This window comes from the organism of the source record quoted next, unplaced genomic scaffold (genome assembly GCF_019419815.1).
Source record: "Pyrus x bretschneideri cultivar Hongxiangsu unplaced genomic scaffold, Pyrus_bretschneideri_v1 Contig5, whole genome shotgun sequence".
Taxonomy (NCBI): domain Eukaryota; kingdom Viridiplantae; phylum Streptophyta; class Magnoliopsida; order Rosales; family Rosaceae; genus Pyrus; species Pyrus x bretschneideri.
In genome coordinates, this window is record NW_025999787.1 from 1,969,433 (window position 1) to 1,993,093 (window position 23,661).

The window sequence follows — 23,661 nt, forward strand, 5'->3', positions numbered from 1 at the left end:
GAGTCTAGAGACAGCACATGAGTGTTAAGAGAAGGTTAAGGGTAATTAAATCTTTTTAATTCTAATTTTGGTTAATTTTATAAAATTAGAAAATATAGGTTATATTTCAACAAGTGATTTCAAAAATGGCTATATTTCCAAATATCCCAACTTATTTCCCACGTGTATCTTGACAAGCGGGGTGTTGCGCTCAAGACTTTCAAGGACTTCTAGAATAGCTAGCTAAATAGATTGACAAATCAAATCATTGGGAAACAATTAATACTTATTTAGTTTGATTTCACCATAATAAGATATTACACCAGCATCTCCCCTATCAATCTCACCACCCTATTATGATAAAATCAAACTAAATGGGTCTAAATGTTTATCTGTTAACAATCTAATGAGTTGATTTGTCACCCATTAATCTGATCCCTCTCATATGGTTATGGATCTATTGCATATTTTCTTTGCCGTGGGATGCTTGGAAAGCAAGGGAAGTGTAATCAAACCGAACAGCCCACCAACATTTTTTCGTTTTTTTTCCCTAAAAATAAGACAATTAGTGGCAAACTACGGTTATCCATTTCTTCCGAGCCTAGAGAGGCTACATGAAATTTCACCCTGCCTGTGATCATGGTCAAGCAGACTCACCAGCTTAGAGCAACAAACCTGGGACCTCCCACTTTTTTTTTTATTAGGAAGCCATAGTTCGTTCCGTTACCACTGACCACTTTCTGTGATTCACCAACATTTGAATTTTGAGACAATCAATGACATAAGGAAATGAAAGCAATCGGGCAAGCACATTGTCACTTTTAATTGTATGCTCTTTTCTTTTAACTGGATTTTATACTATGATTTTAAGTCCTCGACATATAATAATATACAAGGCAAGCACATGGTTAATTTTACAATAATTAATGTAAAACTAATGGAATTGATCATCTAATTAACAAAATTTACGTACGACATATCTAACCTCTAACGGAATTTGATTACGGGGAAGCTATACCAGAATCCGGTGATGGCCAAAAGCACGTATCGATAAGTTTAATCAGAAAACTAAACAGTCCGTTAAACTCTTTTCTCGTGTAATGAAAGATAACTTAGGAAACTGTATAAATTCAACTCTACATTATTAAGATGTTTTGTTGTACGTGTATATATATTTGGAATATCTGTGTAAGTTAATCTAAATCCTCTAGGAGTGGGCTTGGAAAACAGAAAACCGAAAAAAATGACTGAACACTGTACTGAAACTGGGAAAGACCATATCAAAATTAGAAAACCAAACCAAAACTATTGGTTCAATTCCGATTTTGATGGTTCAAAACTGAATTGAACCAAATATATATAAATTCATATTTTATTTATTTATTTATATTGGGTATTATTTTTTATGCTCAATTTCAAATCAATCATTGGCTTAAAAGACCAAATATATTGAAAGCCCCATCCCCTGAAAACCGAAGCCTCTTTTAAATCGAAACTGGCTGCTAGTCTGCTATGTTTGATAATATAAATAGGGGTATGATATCCACACATTTCATTTTACTTCTCATACATTTTTTTTAATTTTCGATCGTCGGATTGGATGAATTGAAAAAGATCAATGAATATAAATTATCAAGAGGTGTGTGAGAAGTAAAATGAAATGTGTGAATAGCACATACCTATAAATATTAAGGAAAACTAACGAAAAGTTCAAAAAAAATTTTGTTTTAATGAATAATGATAAATGTGTAGTAAATAGTACTAAGAAAAAGTAAAAATATGATTTTTCATTAAAAGTGAATATAGTACCAGGAATGTTTCATTAAAACTCCTTAAATATTATTGAACTACAAGGCTGTTTGGTGCTAATAGCACATCAAGCCAACTCCGATATGACATGATCATTGAAACAAAAGAAGAGAAATTTAGACTAAAAACAGTTCGAAGAAAAAGAAATCAAAAGGAAGCTGCAGCTCTTTCAATATGGTTGAGATCGTTTGAAGTGTGACCAAGCCACGGGACTGTGTATAAAGCTCAGTTACGCTAGTATGTGATCAAAGGTGGATTTCATGTAGTTCTTGCCGCTCTGTTGAAGCTGGATGTACTCCTTATAATTCATTCCAATGTATTTCGGAGCTTGGCCTTCTTTTTCCAGTAACTCCGGTGCCGGTGCGATAAGTGTATCAACAGATGGTCCATGTGGTATGGCAATAGATATCCTCGTAGCTTTGTTGTTCACAGTTGCCCGATGCATCACACTCTTGTATTTGCCATTAGTAAGAATTTGCATTTGGTCAGCGAGGTTGACAAAGAAACCGTTGGCAGGGCCGTTGACGGTGAGCCACTTGCCGTTATGTTCAACTTGGAGGCCATTCATCTCATTCTGGATGAGGAGGGTGACAAGGCCATGGTCAGTGTGATGTGGTATACCAATTGCATGTTCTGGCTGAGGGCAAGGCGGATAGTAGTTGGCGGCAAGCATTTGTAGGCCGCGATCCATGTTCATCGCATCATGTATGTAGTTGGGCTCCAGTCCCAAACTCTCGGAGATTGCGCGTGTTATCTCCAATGCTACTTCTCTTGTTCTCTTGCTGAACTCCATGGAAACCTCACTGAAGCAAGCCGGTTTGTAGAGGGAGTAGAACTCGGGATGTACTCTCACCTTGAAGAAGTCCCTCCAGAGAAGGACTTTGTCTAATGCAAGATTGTAGCTTGTTCCGTACTTGAACATCTCCAGCACATCATTTCCGGATTTAAACTCCTCCTTCTCTTCGTCTGGGAGGCTGAAAAATCCATGGCATGCGTCAATCATCCCCTTCATTAGACTCTCTGGGACTCCATGGTTAATTGCCTGCAATGAATACATCGTGACCATGATTAATTAGCTTGGTTTTTTTTTTTGAGTAATGCTACATCCATACCACATTTATCTCACCTCTCTAATAGATGCGCATGTGGATCTCATCTCTATTAGAGAGATAATATAAATGTTTTATTGAAAATGTGACGAAAACATCATTTTTGTTGTTTTCTTTATCAAATTTCTGTAAGTAACTCTAAAACACTAGCAACCGTCAATCAAATATTTCTCCTATAAATAACTGAAGTAGTTAGCACTTAGTTAAACTACTTACAATGAAGAAGCCCCATTCTTTGCAAATTTTGACGAGGTCATGAATTATTTTGGACCGTTGATCAGGAGATCCCAAGGTGAGAAGAGACATATCAACTATAGGGATTGCAAATTCAGGATCGTTTGGATCTGCTTCATCATTGGGGTTTATGTTGAAGGCATAAGCAGAAGGAACAGAGCCGAGAGCGGGTGATTCCGCAACCGATTTGATGCTCTTTACATTCATGGTTTGAGTAGCAACTGGAGCCATATCTTCAAATTTCAAAGACTCAGAGAATATTATGTATATCAGAAGAGGATGAGTAAAAAGAATTATAAGTCGATCGAGATGAAACTTTTGTGATGATAAACGAAGGAAATGGTTCCATTTAATAGAGGTAGCTAGACGCAAAGAAGCTGGGACGTATGTCATCAACTTTGTCGTGTTCCTAATCCGTATTATAAACGTGTTTGTTGTCCAGCCCGCCGTTTCTGAAAGTTATGTATGGCCATATTTTGTGGTGAGAAGTAAGGGACGAGGATTTTCTCCTTATTCTATTTGTGAGCATCTTTATATTTTATCTATTTATCGTATATCATGAGGTTAGTTTTTGTTTGACATTATTTTTGTTTAATTTTAAATAAAATAATTTAAAATAACTTATTACCGCAAAATAAACAATTATCGGATAAGATTTATTCTTAGAATCATCATAAAAAAGATGCAGATAGGGTCCAAATCCAGAAGTAAGCTTTAGGAATCACTAATTAATTTGGTGTTGGTGGCCAACCTTCTCATACTTATCGAGATAAAAAAAAAAATTAACATTGAAATGACCAGTCTACAAGAATAAAGTAGTATTTTTGTTTTGTTCTTTTGTTTTTTGTTTTTTTTTTTTTTTTGAGAAATTAGCTATCTAATTATTCTACAATATATTTAAGTACTAAACTAATCAATTTCAACATGAAGTTTCTGAGATGGAATGATGAGTCTATAAGAGTAATGTAACAGGTCTATAAGAGTATCCAATTAGTTTGATAATCAAAGATCAGTTCTTCCTTTTCAACAATGTTTTTTTTTTTTATTTTAAAAATAAAAAAAAGTGGTGGCAAGTTATGGTTATCTATCACTTTTGAGAGTCAGGAAAACTCACAGAGGAATTTCAGCATTCCTTTAGCCACAAGTTTGGCTTCTATACCAGCAGCAGATTTCGAACCTGAAACCTCCCATTTTTTGTTTTAAAAAAGCCTGGTAATCCGTCATTTATCATTGGGTTTTGAACCCATGATTCCAAAAGTCCTCACAAGTCTTGAGTGCGCCACCAGCACCACCCGTATATTTTGCAAGTTAAAATATCAACCATATTTATGCAAAAATGTTATTCTCATCATCTAATTGTATCATCACTTGTACCATCTCTTTAATAAAAATGTGATTCACATGCGTTCACAGACCCACCTTTATTAGAGATGTGATACAAGTGATGGTAAAACAATATAATAAGTGTAGCATTACCCGTATGGTCTTTCTTCCATGACATCATGGCTTTTAACTGAAAATTTAGCCATAGATCAACGTGTAGGTTGTCCAGTCCACCTTTTATGAAAATTATGTATGGCTATATTTTGCGCTCTCAAGAATTGCGAGGACTTTTGGAATCGTGGGATTCCTGCGGGTACACGACGAGGGCAGGAACTTGAGCAAGAAAGCATGGTCAAAACTTATCAGCCCACCAACATTTGAATGTTTTTTGTTTTATTTTTACTCGGAAACCAACATTGGAATATATGAGACTATTTAAACTAACAAAGCAAATTTGAAAAGCACATGGTTACGTCCTTCACCGCTATAAAATAAAGGAGTTTTAACGAAAAACCCATTGTACTGTTTACTTTAACGAAAAACCACATTTTTACACTAAAAAGTCAAACCTAGTACTATTCATTTTACCTTTTATTTTGTCCTTATCGTTAAAACTCAAAGTTTTTAAGTCATTTTTCATTAGTTTTCCTATAAAACAAAGCAAAATTGGCAAGCAAATGGTTACGTCCTTCAACGCTACAAGTATAAGGTAGTGCTATCTACACACTTATTCGTATTTTTTACACACTCTTCTCAATTTTCGGCCGTTGAATCAAATGAGTTAAAGAAAATTAATAACAAAAAATTAGTAAGGGTGTGTAGAAAGTGAAAAAGAGTATGAATATAGCACTTCCTAAATATAATAACATGTAAAAATTCATCCCACTTACCGAATCCAAGCTACTTTGGGATTTAAAAAAAAAAAAAAAAAAAAAAAAAGAAGAAGTAGTGTTATTCACACACTCATTTACCTCTCACAAACCCTTGTTAATTTTTTGTGATTAATCTTCTTCAATTCATTTAATCCAACGGTAGGAAATTGAGAGGGGTGTATGAGAAATAGAAATATGCGCATGGATAGCACTCTCCAAAAAATATCTTTATAGAAATTTGTACCCAAAAAATAATTATTTTCAAAAATTATAAGAGAAATGCTAAAGAGACTCCAAAAAGTGGGACTCTCTATAGACTCTCTGTCATCTTTAGTGTTCTAAAAATTGACCTAGGCACTCGACGGCGGTTGACTGCCATGAATTCACCAAAATCATTCAACAATTCGACTAGACTATTAGGCAGCGCCTAGACAGCCTCCTAGGAGGGCTAGGCGGCCTCAGCAACCCCTGGGCAGTTCTGTAACTCAAGAAAAAATATCGTTGCAAAGGTAGTCATCATGTTGCTGCTTCTTTTCCCTTCTCTACGTGCGTAGAATAGGAGTCAGCCTAAAACATTTGACAAGAGAGGAAGAGACAGAGGGAGAGAGGGAGCTCTGTAAAATCTGCAATTGTAGAGAAGAAGAAGTGCGATAGCGCAGATTTTATGTTGGCTAGGGTTAGAGTTAGAGATTTTAAAGTTGGCAGATAGTTCTTTTAAAATTGGGGAATAAATTTTCATTTATTTATTTAATGTGAAAACAAGCTCAATCATTTTTTAATGAAAAGTAAGGCCCAACAATGATTAAAACATATTAGGCTAAGAAAAAATGTTAAAAAACCAAAAGAAATATTCCTCAACTTGTGCACTTAAGTCATATTTTATTCTTCTTCTTCTTCTTCTACTTCTTCTTCTTCTTCTTAGGCTAAGAAAAAATGTTACAAAACCAACAGAAATATTCCTCAACTTTTGCACGTAAGTCATATTTTAGAGGGAGCTCTGTAAAATCTGCAATTGTAGAGAAGAAGAAGTGCGATATTCTTCTTCTTCTTCTTCTTCTTCTTCTTAGGCTAAGAAAAAATGTTACAAAACCAACAGAAATATTCCTCAACTTTTGCACATAAGTCATATTTTAGAGGGAGCTCTGTAAAATCTGCAATTGTAGAGAAGAAGAAGTGCGATAGCGCAGAGTTTATGTTGGCTCTGCAATTGTAGAGAAGAAGAAGTGCGATAGCGCAGAGTTTATGTTGGCTAGGGTTAGAGTTAGAGATTTTAAAGTTGGCTGATAGTTCTTTAAAAATTGGGGAACAAATTTTCATTTATTTATTTAATGTGAAAAGAAGCTCAATCCTTTTTTAATGAAAATTAAGGCCCAACAATGATTAAAACATATTAGGCTAAGAAAAAATGTTACAAAACCAAAAGAAATATTCCTCAACTTTTGCACATAAGTCATATTTTAGAGGGAGCTCTGTTAAATCTGCAATTGTAGATAAGAAGAAGTGCGATAGCATAGTTTATGTTGGCTAGGGTTAGAGTTAGAGATTTTAAAGTTGGCTGATAGTTCTTTTAAAATTGGGGAATAAATTTTCGTTTATTTATTTAATGTGAAAACAAGCTCAATCCTTTTTTCATGAAAAGTAAGGCCCAACAATGATTAAAACACAAAAGAAATATTCCTCAACTTTTGCACATAAGTCATATTTTGTTGTTGTTGTTGTTGTTGTTGCACATAAGTCATATTTTCTTGTTGTTGTTGTTGTTGTTGTTGTTGTTCTTATTATTATTATTATTATTATTATTATTATTATTATTATTATTATCATTATTTTTATAATATCGTATACACATATGTAATAAATTTACTTAAAATAATCTATATGTTATTATTATTATTATTATTATTATTATTATTATTATTATTATTATATCGTATACATATATGTAATAAATTTACTTAAAATAATCTATATGTTATTTTATTTTGTAATATATGTATCTCAGTACAATTATGTATTTTTTTAAGTATAAATAAGCACTTATTTATACGATTTTACGTAAATCTTCCTAGGCGTCATCTAGCACTAGGCTCTAGGCCGCCGCCCGACTAGCGCCTAGCATCTTTTAGAATCTTGGCCACCTCATGGTTTTGGTACAATGTTTAATAATGTTGGCACGAGAAGAAACGTTAAACTATGAGGTGGCAGCGAGTCCATGAAAATACTCACTTTGAGATAGTCTCTTTGGCATTTCTCAATTTGAGAAATGCTAAGGAGGCTTTCTCAAAAGGTAGAGTCTCTTGGGACTCTTTGCCACCTCATGTTTTTTGCATAATATTTTATAATATTGGCACGAGAATAAATGTTAAATTATGAGGTGGCAGTGAGTCCATGGATAGTCTCACTCTGAGAGAGTCCCATTAACATTTCTCAAATTAAAATTAAAGTATGGAATCTACAAAGTATTTTATTCATCGTTTACAAAAAAGGGGATTTAATGAAAACTCTTTCAATTTTATTTTTAATTAAAAGGGAATTTTTGGTGGAAAATGTCCATAATGGATCAAGCATTTTTTTTTGTTTACTCTTATGTCATTATTCCATTTATTATGGCGGGTTCCGCAGTGATGTTTATATTTTTGCCTGATGCTTAACTTATTATATGTAACTTTGAACAGTGTTGTTATGACATATTCCCCGCTTATTCAATTATTATTTTGCTCTTTCAACTATTGCTTATTTGCTTTCAACTCTTCTAAGCTTCCGTCATGTTGTCTTTGTTGTGTAGTTCTTCTTCTGTTATATTGTTCCAATATCGTTCGTCTCCTTCTTCTAGCTCTACTTCTTTTTCATTATCTTCTTTTATCTTGTAATAGATATCTAATCATTCGCAAAATTAAAAAAAAAAAAAAAAAAAAGAACCTAATTAGGTGACGAATGCAAGTAATTAATTAATCATGACCTTTTTTTTTTTTTTTTTTTTTTTTTTCATGTATGATCAGTTCCATATTAATTGAAGCTAAGTTGCTCGTTTTGTATGGTCAATTCAATAACCATAGAATCAGCAATGCAGTTCAACAAACACAGTGGCCAGTTGAATTTTTTGTTGAAAGCCTGAACCTATTTCCCACATGCATCTTGACACCTGGGTTCTTGCTCTCAAGACTTTCAAGACTTCTCGAATAGCTAGCTAAATAGATTAACAAATCAACTCATTAAGTCTTAATAGGAAACAATTAAGATTCATTTAGTTTGATTTCACCGTAATAAGGTATTATGCCATTATCTTTATTACTAATCCCACCACCATATTATGAGTAGGGAACTGTTATTAGCACTCCAAAAATCTCATTCTAAACTCCTCACAAGTATATTTTTCTTTCTTACTATAGAAAGTTTGGAGTGCGAAATGAGATTTTTGGAGCGCTAATAACAATTCCCTATAATTAAATCAAACGGTCTAAATATTTTTCTGTTAACAACCTAATGGTTCTCTAGGTCTCTCTCATTTGTTTCCAGATCTATTGCATATTTTTTGCCGTGAGATGCTTGAACAAGAGTAATGCTACACTTATCATCTATTTGCATAATCTATTTAATAGAGATAAGGCCCGCCAGTGTATATGGGCCATATCTCTATTAAAAAAATGACACAAATAAATAAGAGTACCATTTTTGGACAACCAATGACAAAAGGAAATGAACGCAACATTTTTGTCGTTTTGTTGTACATATATACATTTGGAAAATAAGGCGGTTTATATGTGTAACTTAATCTATATCATCTAGGGGTGGGCTTGGAAAACCGAAAAGAAAATAAAAGACCGATCCACTAAACTGAAACTAAAAAAGACCAAACCAATTAAAAACCAAATTGAAACAAGAAAACCAAACTGAACCAAACTAAAAATTATTGGTTCAGTTTTAATTTTGGTGGTACAAAAATTGAACTAAATCGAGCTAAATAATATATAAATTCTCAAAAAAAATAATATTTTATTTATTTATTTAAATGGAGTGCTCATTTTGTAAACTCAGTATCAATCATTAGCTGCCACTCAGTGCTACGGTCTGGTGGTATTCCTCTTTACTTGAAAGTGACAGGTCTTAGGAGCGAATCTCATTGATGGTGAATTCGATACTAAATTAGGCTGCCCATTGTGTGGCTTTGCCAAACTACCCCTTCCCTTAGTGTAAAAATATCGAAGTTCTCAAAAAAGAAAATCAATCATTAGCTTAATTTCAACACAAAACTATGTGAATCCAACTTAAAAGTCCAAATATATTGAAAACCCCGTCCCCTAAAACCAAGCCTATTTTACCTTTTATTTCTCTTTTCTTTGGGAGTTTTAATAAAAAGAGTTTGGGCTAAGTTTATTTTAATAAAAAATCATCCTATAACTTTATTTGATGTAAAGAGCTTGAGATTTAATAAAAATAACAAAATACAATATAATAAGGAAAAAAAAAATTAAATTCTCATGACTAGAATATAGGCACACGTGCAAAAACCAAAACTTTATTTTCCAGCCTTGCCCCTGATAGAAGTTCATCCCCTTAGTTAACCCATTATCTCATTAAACACAAACGTGATGAAGCTTTCAGTGCTCCATCATCCCAACAAAACTTTGCCTTTGTTTAAAGGAAACTCTCCTTTTCTTTGCGTGGGCCCTAACCAAGGTTATGACAAAATTTATTGCGTAAATTACACTTTACCACCTCATACAACATCTTTAAAACATTTCACTTTCATACCTCAAGTACTACTTTATTTCAATATAATACATCTGTCACATTTTCCATCCATTGATCCGTTAAGAGCTGACGTAACTGCCACATTTGTGCAACTTGGCTGCCAAATTTATGCCACGTGGCAAAAAAAATAAATTTTTAATAAAAAAAATAAAAAAAAACAAAACAAAACCTGAATTCCCAAAACCCCACCCCCACCTCCCTGCAACCTTCCCCCCTGCCCGCCCTTCTTCTTCCTCCCGAGCCTCCCAACTTCATGTCTTTTTTTCTCCATCACCATGATAGGATTAAAAGCACACGACAAAGTAGCACACAAATGTCCTATTAATTTTCCTTATTAACAATAAGATTTATCAATTGTAGCATATGAAAATAAGAGTCTTTCCCGCAGAAGATTGTTTTATCTAACTACTTAGAATGTCACAAAAACTGGGCTGTTGTCCCTACTGACCAGCCACTGAAAAATAATTATTAGACCGACTTACACTTATCTGAAAAATAATTACTAGACACACAGAGCTATAGTCACACAAATTTTTGGGATTTTTGGAGTTGATTTGATATTTAAATTAAATCAAACAAAAACAAGACAGAGACATATTTTTTAGTAGTTCACAAATTAAGAAAAACGAGTTAGGGGAATCATTAACAAGGCATCGTAAGTACTGGCGTTGTCTTACTTATCCTACAAATTGGTTCACATGTTAATCGCAATTAACAAATACTACTCTAGAACATATGTAGGTCCTCATTCGACAAGGGCAGGCACACACATATTCATAGCATTAGAATCCTAGATATGCTTACTAAGTATGCATCCATAGAGAACACATAAAAAATTCATCAATGAGACAAGTAGTGAACCAATTTTCATCCATTCATAAAAGTAATTCAAATGAAATGTCATAACAAACTTGCAATCATATTCGGGGCTTCAAAACAGCCCCTAATGATGCGATACGAATGTGACACATAAATTAAACCCTATTTGTGACAATTGTAGTAATGATGTAAGTAGGGATCGTTCTAACCGGGGATTAACTAGGGGTGCTAAACACTTGACTCAAATAAATAAAACTAATCTTTAAACTGTTAATTCACTTAACGAAAACTCAAAATAAGTCCACAAGACTCCAAGACTTAAAAACACAAAATAAGATAGATTAAGATTAAACAAAATATGGGGGGGGGGGATTGAGGTTTTGACGAAATTAAACTAAAATGCACAGATTGTAATTAAGGGCAAAATGTAAATATAAATGTGATGAAAATATGGATGAATGCTAGCTAGAAGGTTCTTCTCCACACATGATTACACTTGCATACAAGATGATTTTCGGTTGGTCTTTCGATGAATTATGAAACTCAACACCCCGGGTTAATTAGGTCCGCTTAAATTAACCGTCAAGTTTTCCTTAAGTTAATGAATTGGATGATTGCATGCGACAACCCAAAGCATTCCCCACAAGTTCCCTACATGAATTGCATAATAGAGATACAAGCAAGAATCATTAAGCATCATGAAAACTATAAGTGTTGACGAGACATTCGTTACTATGAATTGCATGAAACTTATGCCAAGAATTTACTTAACGCGATTGTTTATAAGCAACCTCCACTACTTGTGAATATAAGTTCATAACTATTAGGTGAAACTCACTTATATTCTAGCGTCATATTCATGCATGAAAATTAAGCGTGCACTCTCAATAAACATACATAAATAGGTTATCAATCAAACAGTTAAACAAATTGAATCCACAACTCATGAACTTCCAACCAAAGGTAATTAATTCATATTGCAAGCGTAAACATGGTTTCGAATTACCCCCTAGCTAATGGGGGGTTTAGTTCCTCATACGTACAAGACAAAGAGAATTGAAATTAAACATTGAAATCGAGGAGAGAAAACACCTAAAAATTCCAACAACTCAAACTTGAATTGTATGAACGTTTAGGCCCTCTTCTCCTCCTCTTTGTTGTAGCACAAGGTCTAAGGATAGTGTTTTGGAGGGTATTTGTATGTGGAATGGAGTGGGGAGTTGTGGAAATGGATTGTAGATGGAAATGAATGGAAGGGAATGTTGGAAATATGCCCTGAAAGTCAATCTTTGGAAGAAACCTTTCAGGACAATGTAATGATGTATATATGACTCTTATACATCGGAAGGCAAAGATACTAATTAGGACTATCTCAATGAACGAAATATGTCCTAAATGATGAATCCATGGACAATGGATTGATGGAAGAAGTAATCTAATGATGATTAGACTACAGAGACCTTCTTCTCATAACCATTATGTCCAAAATGGTTCTTGGTCATAGGATTGTCGGAGGGATACTGACAATGCATAGACCGGTACATACTATGTCTGCTTCAAATGGAAGGATGGAAAGTCTCATCCCATTCGTGTAGTGACACTAAGACAAGTATGTAGGTGCTCATTAAGGGAATGAGTTCACTGAACACAATCAAACGAGAGTACTTGCATAGAGGTCTACTCACATGTCAAGCAAGTAACTCTGAAGGTTGGAATAATGTAAGTAATCCTTTGACCTGAGACATCATAGATGTCTAATGGTTAGGTCCTTGATCTTTGATCATCTCAAACGACATTCCATTGGAGTGTCCACGGCATTGTTGGGGTTAAGGTATCTAAACATGTAGGCATGTGAATGATCAACAAGGAATCTCTGATCCTCGTTATGAGAGGAAGAATACTCTGAGATATGATTCGGGAATCTTCGGCCGAAGTCTCGAGCGTAATAAAGGAAAATGTTCCTATGCGACTCAATTGAATCATATAAGAAAGCATAATCACATTAGGGGTTTGACATAGTATATCCATACCCTAGTGATGTGATTGAGAGTATTGTTTTAGAGAAGGATCGAATTACATTGTAATTCCAACTGAATAGGTTCTCCGAATAAACTTCTACATTAGCTTGGGTAGCCATGATATATGTTTAGATGTCACTCATGGCTTGTGAGTTCTTCTAGATGATTAAATGTAGTCATCAAAGAAGAAGGTGAATTAAAAGTAAGTTCTAATTCACTAAGTGGATGGATTAAAATATAATCAATTGGATTGGTGCCAATCACCTCACTGCCTTGCTAATTAGAACCTAAAAGATTGTTCACCAATACACTCTTGTAGTGAGTAACTAATGGATGATGGAAATAATTAATTGGATTAATTAAGTGTTGTGATTAATTTAGAAAGTCTAAAGAAATCATAAAAGCGATAAAAGATCGTTTTGGGCTTAAAGAAATGTTCGGGTTTAATTGGGCCCATTGGGCCTAAACCCATTGGGCTTTTATTCAAGCATTGGATGACTTGAAATAATAAAAGCCCAAGGCCCAAACAACACTAAGAAGGCCGGCCAAAGAGAGGGAGAGAGAAGGTCAATTGTTGACTTGTTTCTTTATGTTATAAAAGGAACTTTATAATGAAAGTTTAATATGGGGTTTTTTTTTTTGGGTGTTCAAAAAAAACAACAAAAGAAAAAAGAAAATAACTCTCTCTAACACTCAAAGGGCCGGCCACCATAAGGGGATTTTAGCTAATCATTTTATCACCCCTTTGGTTATTCCTTCATCCTTCTCACTACACCAGTGGGTGAGGATCTTTAGAGGTTTTCAATTTTGGAAACTTGAAGAGGACCTAGGAGCACTCATTCTCAACAAAGTGGAGGAGGCAAGGAGGGAGGCTAGGCTCAAGGAGTTCAAGGAGCAAATAGCTTGGAGGTGGTCCATCCTTGGTCTAAGATCTAGATCAAGAGGTATAAAACTACTCCTAAGCTTTGTTCTTCAATAAATTGTTTTTGATGCATCATAAATAAACCTATGAATCTTGAAGGGGATTTTCATGACTAGAGCTTTGATATTAATGGATGACATGCTTCCGTTGTTTTCGTATATAAATCTTGAATTGTATATGCATGCTAGTCAATAGAAATCCCACATAAATCTCATATTTTCCCTTCAAGTGGTATCAGAGCCAAAGGTTTATATTTGATGTGTCCTTTTGGATTTTATGCATATGGGTATTAATTTTATGTTTGACATATTAGTTCTTCATTCAAAGTATGTTTATCTTTTGTTTTTCAAATGTTGAAAAATTGTGAATCAATAGTTGAAAAAGATATGTATGCAAAAGGTGTTTTGGATGCATGAATGAAGAGTGAGTTTAGAACAAATTTTGGGGTTTTGAATCATAGGGAGGGTACGGCAAAAGGGGATTTTTTTGGCTATGTGTTTGTGTTTTGTTTTGAACCTCACACACACACTTTGAAGCTAGAAAAATGTGTTCTTGAAGTTCTTGGTTATGTTCTTGGTGTTCATGGTTTTGTTTTTTTTTTTTTTTTTGAAAAGAGTTTTATTTAAGTTCATAAATTGTTTTATGGATTTGGATTATATTTTTATCATCAATATTTATTACAAAAGGTTTTTTCAATCCTAGACTTCTTTAGGATATTTTAAAACTTTTTCCCTAATTTCCTTAAAGCAAAATCAAGTGCAAGCATAATTTGAATTCTTTTTCTTCTTTATGTTGAAATAATGCAAGGTGGGTGAGACCTACCCACCTCCCCTTCATTTGGCTGGCCAAACTCAATGGATTTCCCACTTGAGGGTCCTTTTGTAATCATGAAAACTTTGGTTTTACTTTTAGTATTTATGGTTTGACCCCTAACTTTTTCATATTTGCATTTAGACCCCTACTATTTAAAAATTGAAATGTTTGATTTTAATTTTGTTTAATGTTTAAACTCATCATTTAATTGTGCCCATATGCACTAAATCTAATTGATTATGTTGCATTCCATTTAATCATTTAATGTGATTAAGTAATTAGAAAATGGGTGACTATGGACTTATGCCTTAAACGATAATTGAGCTACGAGAATAAGGCGCTAAACTCAAATTGTTTGAACCTTGGGAATGTGTTTTAATTTCTATTTCAATTGGACCTTATCATGTTTGACATTAATCTATCTCTCCCTCTTAGTATGTGTAATTTGTAGGAATTTGTACAAATCGGTTTGTAATTCTTATTACTTCTTAATCTCTTTTAGTTAGTTGATTCCCTCTAGTACTAGACTAGAGTTTCTTTAACTATTGGTAAGGAGACATATTTAAAAGAGGGTTTTGACATGAGATAAAAAGATTAAATGGGTCCAACGCCCTAATTAGCAATGAATCATTGTCTTTCATTTCTAATGGCTCAATCAAAAATGTTTTAATTGAATTGAAAGCACGTAATTAAATTGACACAACCTCCCCGAGATCTTATTCAACAATGTTGGCTCATTGTTGAATTAACCAATAAGTCCATGGTCATCCAAGAGCCTAAGATGACTATAAAGTCCAATTTCAAGGGAATGCAAAAACCGTAGTAGTAGTAGTTACTTCCAATATTTGAAAAATTCATTTTTGATATTGATTTGTTTTATGAAAACGAATAGTGGGGATATTGTATGCTACTAATTTAATTAAACTTTGGACTAGTAGTTATAATAGGACACAATTTATTTGAATGTGTTTAAATAAATAAAATTGATGAGACCTTAAAATCCCTCAATCAAAATACAATATTAAGTTGAAAGCGTAAAAGTGCTTTGAACATTTTTTTTCGTGGCCTTCCACCATGGTAGGCTCCAATCGTTTATGACTTGTACACCGCCTTCACCCTATCATGGGGGATTGCAAAGTGCATGCTTATACTCAGAAGGAATCTATTTAAAGACATTTGATGTGGTGAAAATAGGCAACGAGTGTAACCAACATCGTATCATCGTGAGGTTATACTTGGACCCCTATCTAAACCGTCATGGTGGGTAAGAACTTAACTAAGAAGAAATGGTGCCAACATCGTATCATCGTGAGGCATTATTCTCTAGAGGCCAATAAGATAGGTAATCACAAGAGGTTGTTGTGAATGGGTAAGTGTACCCTCTCATTATTATTTTTGCTAGCCGACATCGTATCATCGTGAGGTGGGCTTGGTAATAGTGAGCCTCCTATAACCTGCTAGGAGCTTTCTTTGAAATCTCCCGGATTCCATCTTGAGGGATATGGAATTTGCCAAAAATGGTGGGTGGTGTCATTCGGTTCAAAGACCCGAATCGTGTGACTTAATCAACAATCAAACTAATTTATTTTATTGTTTATGTATTTAGATATGGTTGGAAGCACACTCGCGAAAATAGTCGACAAACATTGCCTAGAGGGGCACAATTTCCCATCATGGTATCGTAATGTCAAGATTCTCCTAACATTGGAGAAGATTGTTTACGTACTAGACAAAGCTCCACCTCACATACCTCTTGACCCTTCGGCCACTAAGGATGAACGTGCTAAGTTTGACAAGCACATTGAGGATGACACACAAGCCAAGTGCTATCTGTTGGCTTCCATGAATGAGGAGCTACAGAGACAGCACGAGGGCATGGACAGTGCATTTTCCATAATACTCCATCTTACGGAGTTATATGGTGAAGGGACGCGCAACCGTCACTTTAGCACAGTCTGTGAACTTGTGAAGACCAAGATGGTCAAGGGGGCTCCAGTGCATCTACATGCACTAAAGATGATAGGATTCATTGAACAACTGGAGAACCTAGGTACTCCACTTGACGGGGAATTGGCCCAGGACTTTATATTGGCTTCTCTTTCTGATTCATTCTCACAGTTCGTAATGAACTACAATATGAATAAAATGGATAGTACTCTCTCTGAGTTACTAAACATGTTAGTAACTGCTGAGAAAACTATGATGAAAGAGAACGTTGTAGGGACTTCTGCAGTAGCCTACAACAAGCCATCCTCTTCCAAGTCTAAGCCACAAGGCAAAGGCAAAGGGAAGGAGAAGAAGTTACCCACTCTTAAGCCGAAAAGAGGAGTGAAGAAAAAGAAGGCAATGGAGCCCAAGGGGGCTTGCCACCACTGTGGAAAGGAGGGGCATTGGAAGAGGAATTGCAGGTTATACCTTGCAACTCTTTAGGACAAGCCACAAGGTATGGTTTATGTTCTTATCTTCAATTCTAATTGTTAGATCTTCTAAATATTTATATTTGATATAAAGTGCTAATCACTTGTATAATTGTATATAGGTGGAGGAGCTAAGTAGAAGAGGAACAAGCAAAGAAAAGAGTGGAGAAGGGTTCGGTCACCATGTTTTTGCTTACTACTTGGGAAGTTTGTTTAGGCATTTAAAGATTGTCTTTAAACTTTCTTATTGTGTTAAGAACTTATTATGTGGCTTCATATGATGGAAGACCACTATTAATGCCTAAATGTTTGAAGGTACTTAAATAAGTCTCTAAATGTTTAGAGCTAATTCTTTTTAAGTTAAACATTGTGAATGTTTGTGTTATCATATTAATGTAATGTGATGAATGCCTTCTAATAAATAAAATATTTCCTTAAAGTAATGTTATGAATTGAATATTGTCTTGATGTATCCTAGATGAGATACATGATTATAATGATATTAGAAGTAAGAAAAACGTTTCTTATATGGTTATCACTTAAACCACAATAATCAAGATCACTCTTGATTCAATTAGTAGTTTTGAACAATTAATTGGACATTCTTAAAATTGTTTTAAAATGTCAAGTGTGTTAGTGATTAAACCAAAAATTTAAGTGTCTAAATCAATAAAATGTTTAAAGATTTTAGTCAGTTAATAACAAGACATCAACTTAGTGAAGAGTGAAACAAATGAGCTTGAAAGGTTTTAAAGCTACTACACAATGTCCTCAACCCGTATACTCCACGTTTATACATTTTTTTTTGAATGTATGAAATGATTTCTCATTAAAGTCATGAGAAATAGTGGGAGGTGAGAAATTGAATATAAACTTGAATATGATTGGTTTATAGTTGTCTAAATAATAATAGTACTTGACTATTATTGAGAGTTTATAATTTTAATTGTTAAAAGACTCAAGCTCTACAAAGCATTAATATTCTATGTTGTGTAACATTCTAAAGAATAGTCTTTGAATGTAGGTTTCGTCAACCTAGCATAAAATGGTTATATGTTGGGAGTTGTCCATCATTCTCTTTTATGAGAACAAGCTAAATAACAAAGCATATGGACAAGTTGATGAAACAAAAGGGAATAGTTTCAAAATGAGTCACAACATATAGTTTAACAACAAGACAATCCGAATTCGTCACCTTATGTAACTATAACGCTCTATGTAGTTTTTTGATAAAGAATTATATCAACCACCTAGAAGGAATGGTTGAGTTTCTATATCCTTAGTAGAAGCCTTGCTTTCACTAAAGACTTGGATAATTATTATATGACTACATTAAAGTCTTAGTATGACTAAAACTTGAAGAATGGTGTATGACACCATTTAAATGATTCATTTAAATAACTTATGTTAGCTAGCGTTGTTGATAGTCTCAAAATTGTTGAGACATCATTAATAAGCTAATGGATCTCAATGATTGTCAATAGATCCAAAACAAGTTAGTGGGAGCAATATGCATTCAAATCAAGAAAATTTAAGTGTTAAGTTTTTGAATGAATGCTAAGTTACAACAAACCCAATGGGAGTGATGTCATAATTTGAGCAACAAGATATGAATAAAGTCTATTTGATAGACTTGATCAAACCTAGATGTTACTCGAAAAATGACAAGACATGACACGGTTAATTTTAAGTATAGACTTGAAATTGGACTTATTGATATAACAAAGGCTATCTCAAGGAAGTTATAAGGGGAAATTAAATCTCAAATGTTGAAGATTTAAGGAAGCATTTTACTATATGATAGAAAATCACTTTCATAACCCTTATAATAAATGTGTCATAAAATCACAAAAGGGACACATGTATGGACTTGTGAGTAAATATCAAAAGGTGAAAAACCACATGGGTTGTCACTTTAAAATATTACTATATCCCAGGATCAGAACCATAGCAACTGAAAGAGTATTATTGCCTTTAAGAAAGGAACATCAGAGTGGGACTCTAGAAGCGTGCATTCACTTAGGTTATGAACCAAAGTGAAAATAATCCATTTTAAACAAATGGAACTTCATAATGAATGAAGTACTAATCGTATGAATATATTGATAGTATTGTACTACAATGGTCTCAAGGATTGGAGCAAAGTTTGTATAAAGTATACAAACGAAATATATGTCGATATATTGTTTTAGAAACTGCTTCAAAAGGTGTTTTGAATGGAAGGGGTTCTTTTAGAACCAATGATTGAATCCAAACCATAAGGTCATTAGTAGGATACTACGACGTAATGGGGCGATAGCTCAAGCCATGGAATCAAGGTCTCATCAAAGTATTCGAACACAAGAAAGAGACATCATCAAAATGTTTTAGAAACATTTGATAAGTAAATCCCTTTTAAATTAAAAGGTGATTAAATACATAACCAAGTTAACCTACGAGCATAAGCTCACTCAACTAGCATGTATAAGTTACACTAGTGATTGACTTTAGTGCAAGTGGGAGATTGTTGGAAATATGCCCTGAAAGTCAATCTTTGGAAGAAACCTTTCAGGACAATGTAATGATGTATATATGACTCTTATACATCGGAAGGCAAAGATACTAATTAGGACTATCTCAATGAACGAAATATGTCCTAAATGATGAATCCATGGACAATGGATTGATGGAAGAAGTAATCTAATGATGATTAGACTACAGAGACCTTCTTCTCATAACCATTATGTCCAAAAAGGTTCCTGGTCATAGGATTGTCGGAGGGATACTGACAATGCATAGACCGGTACATACTATGTCTGCTTCAAATGGAAGGATGGAAAGTCTCATCCCATTCGTGTAGTGACACTAAGACAAGTATGTAGGTGCTCATTAAGGGAATGAGTTCACTGAACACAATCGAACGAGAGTACTTGCATGGAGGTCTACTCACATGTCAAGCAAGTAACTCTGAAGGTTGGAATAATGTAAGTAATCCTTTGACCTGTGACATCATAGATGTCTAATGGTTAGGTCCTTGATCTTTGATCATGTCAAACGACATTCCATTGGAGTGTCCACGGCATTGTTGGGGTTAAGGTATCTAAACATGTAGGCATGTGAATGATCAACAAGGAATCTTTGATCCTCGTTATGAGAGGAAGAATACTCTGAGATATGATTCGGGAATCTTCGGCCGAAGTCTCGAGCGTAATAAAGGAAAACGTTCCTATGCGACTCAATTGAATCATATAAGAAAGCATAATCACATTAGGGGTTTGACATAGTATATCCATACCCTAGTGATGTGATTGAGAGTATTGTTTTAGAGAAGGATCGAATTACATTGTAATTCCAACTGAATAGGTTCTCCGAATAAACTTCTACATTAGCTTGGGTAGCCATGATATATGTTTAGATGTCACTCATGGCTTGTGAGTTCTTCTAGATGATTAAATGTAGTCATCAAAGAAGAAGGTGAATTAAAAGTAAGTTTTAATTCACTAAGTGGATGGATTAAAATATAATCAATTGGATTGGTGCCAATCACCTCACTGCCTTGCTAATTAGAACCTAAAAGATTGTTCACCAATACACTCTTGTAGTGAGTAACTAATGGATGATGGAAATAATTAATTGGATTAATTAAGTGTTGTGATTAATTTAGAAAGTCTAAAGAAATCATAAAAGCGATAAAAGATCGTTTTGGGCTTAAAGAAATGTTCGGGTTTAATTGGGCCCATTGGGCCTAAACCCATTGGGCTTTTATTCAAGCATTGGATGACTTGAAATAATGAAAGCCCAAGGCCCAAACAACACTAAGAAGGCCGACCAAAGAGAGGGAGAGAGAAGGTCAATTGTTGACTTGTTTCTTTATGTTATAAAAGGAACTTTATAATGAAAGTTTAATATGGGGGGTTTTTTTTTTTTGGGTGTTAAAAAAAACAACAAAAGAAAAAAGAAAATAACTCTCTCTAACACTCAAAGGGCCGGCCACCATAAGGGGATTTTAGCTAATCATTTTATCACCCCTTTGGTTATTCCTTCATCCTTCTCACTACACTGGTGGGTGAGGATCTTTAGAGGTTTTCAATTTTGGAAACTTGAAGAGGTCCTAGGAGCACTCATTCTCAACAAAGTGGAGGAGGCAAGGAGGGAGGCTAGGCTCAAGGAGTTCAAGGAGCAAAGAGCTTGGAGGTGGTCCATCCTTGGTCTAAGATCTAGATCAGAGGTATAAAACTACTCCTAAACTTTGTTCTTCAATAAATTGTTTTTGATGCATCATAAATAAACCTATGAATCTTGAAGGGGATTTTCATGACTAGAGCTTTGATATTAATTGATGACATGCTTCCGTTGTTTTCGTATATAAATCTTGAATTGTATATGCATGCTAGTCAATAGAAATCCCACATAAATCTCATATTTTCCCTTCAGGGAAGGCACGGCCTTGGGGGTTTGTGGATGGTGTTTGGATTGGAAGGGAAGGCACGGCCTTGGGTGGAAGTGTGTTTGTGTTAAGGGGAAGATGGTGTAATTTCTGTGGTGAATGGAGGTGTGGAATTGGGTTCATGTGTGATGGAATTACATGGTTTTATAGGGAGAGAATGGGGGAGAATGTGAGAGAATGTGGCTACATGATTAAGGAGGGAATGCATGTGGAATGACAGCTAGGTTGGTTGGTGGAAAGCTGGAATGGAAGTGGGAAAGCCACGACAATGAAGTGTTTGGTGATGGGTGCATGTGTTGGCTGAATTAATGAAGGGAATGCATGTGAAAAACAGCTAGGGTGAATGATGATGAATGCATGTGGATTAGAGAGTGAATGGTGGCTGCAATAATGAAATGGAATGGCTGGAAAGTGGAAGGGGGATGCACGGGTTGGATATGGGAAATGCTGAAAAAATGGAATGGATTATGCACGGCAATGGCTTCTTTGGTGCTGAAAATGCATGTGAAAGCATGTGAATTAAAGCTAGGGTGAATGATGATGAATGCATGTGGATTAAAGAGTGAATGGTGGCTGCAATAATGAAATGGAATGCTGGAAAGTGGATGTGAAATGCACGTCAAGGTGTTGATTTATGGTGTTGAAAGGTTTTGCATGGCTTTGAAGTGATTGTGGATGCTGGAATTGGAAGGGAAGGCACGGCCTTGGGGTTGGTTTAAGAGAGAATGGGCTAGGCCCTTTGTTGTATGTCCTAAAGTGCATACAAGGCCTTCAATTTCGTCCAACACTTTGGCTCCAAGCATAAGCTATCCATTCCAAGCCCAATTTTGCTCCAAAATGCTCCAAAATGCACCTTTTTGCTTTCTTAGCCATATGAACCTAGAAACACACGAAAATGGCATAAAGGACTAAAATAACTAAAGAAACACAACGTAAATGCATGAGAATAAGCCAATTAAGTCGCATAAATATGCTCCTATCAAATTCCCCCACACTTAGCTTTTGCTAGTCCTCGAGCAAAACAGAAAAACAAAACAAAACGAAACAAAACAAAACAAACAAAAGACAATCTAAACCTTCCAACGTTGCCTCAGGGATTTCCAATGCACATGACATGTTAAAAAAAATCATTATCTCCACAGATTTTAGTCATCTTCACACTTAAGTACATTCTTAATCATAGTCACCACATACTAGTTCACAATTAAGCATTTAAAACCATGTTTTGAATGTAGTAACATGCCTTAGAGAATTTGCTCAATTCCTTACAAGATATGCACTCAATTTTCACTCAGATTTTCTAACTACACACCCTAATCTAGTCATATGTGAGAAGATTGATGTAAACATGAAAACGAACACTCATATATATGTATCGCAAAGAAAGCAATTTCTGGAGTTAATAAGCATGTTTAGATATGATCTCATGAATGGAATGCTACCACTTAGATGCAAGAACCAGTGACACCATATGCTCATACCAAATTCAAACTCCACAATTGAAATGCACAACACTCAAGATAGAAGTCAAGGGTTGTAACGGGGCTTGGGGTATTGGCTCACAAGGAAAGGTAGGGATAAACAAAAGTTCTTTAAACAATAGCAAGCAAAGTAATGAAATTAAGACTTAGAATTCACTTGGCATGCAGAAATCAACTTTTAGACATAAGGGGGAGATTCAACAACTCTTCGGGCCTAATTTATTGTTTTGGGCCCTTACTTCAACAAACAATACTTTTCAACTCTTTTTTTTTTTCATTTTTCTTTTCTTTCTTTCTTTCTTTTTTTTTTTTTTTTTTTTTTTTTAAGCCGTGCCTATGGCACATCAACTCACATAAATACTCTTTCCCCCACACTTATTTTCTGCAATACCTTAATCAAAAGGAATTCATTGCTTACTATGCTTCAAGAACAAGGGTAAGGATGGTCATATTCTAGGCTAGGTGAGAATAAAGTGGGTTAACAAAGAACATGGGCTAACACGGCTCAATGGGGTTAAACTTAAACACAAAATGAGTTAAGGGCACATGGCTTTTTGGCTTTGATGGTGGTCACTACACAACTTCATCTTGAATATGTGTTATGCAAATCAATAACATGCTTTGAATGAAATGGGCATGAGTTCTAGCATTTGGAACTAAGTGATGAAACGCCTTCTAAGTAGTAAC

The 23,661-nt window shown here is 34.7% G+C and overlaps 1 protein-coding gene across 1 annotated transcript; it reads right to left on the minus strand.

The window, feature by feature from the left end:
- Positions 1–1,751: 1,751 nt before the first annotated feature.
- Positions 1,752–3,377, minus strand: LOC103954240 (2-oxoglutarate-dependent dioxygenase 19-like). Its single transcript, XM_048569181.1, has 2 exons — positions 3,114–3,377; positions 1,752–2,830 (listed from the first exon to the last, which is right to left on the minus strand). Exons 1-2 carry the CDS (start codon positions 3,360–3,362, stop codon positions 2,018–2,020), a joined length of 1,062 nt encoding a protein of 353 aa, XP_048425138.1. The 5' UTR covers positions 3,363–3,377; the 3' UTR covers positions 1,752–2,017.
- Between the last annotated feature and the right edge of the window lie 20,284 nt (positions 3,378–23,661).

Bases quoted from the DNA above. Each gene is read 5' to 3' on its own strand.
- LOC103954240 (XM_048569181.1), bottom strand. From the start codon at position 3,362: ATGGCTCCAGTTGCTACTCAAACCATGAATGTAAAGAGCATCAAATCG. The intron at 2,831-3,113 runs GTAAGTAGTTTA...TATTCATTGCAG, and splicing joins AAGAATGGGGCTTCTTCATT to GCAATTAACCATGGAGTCCC.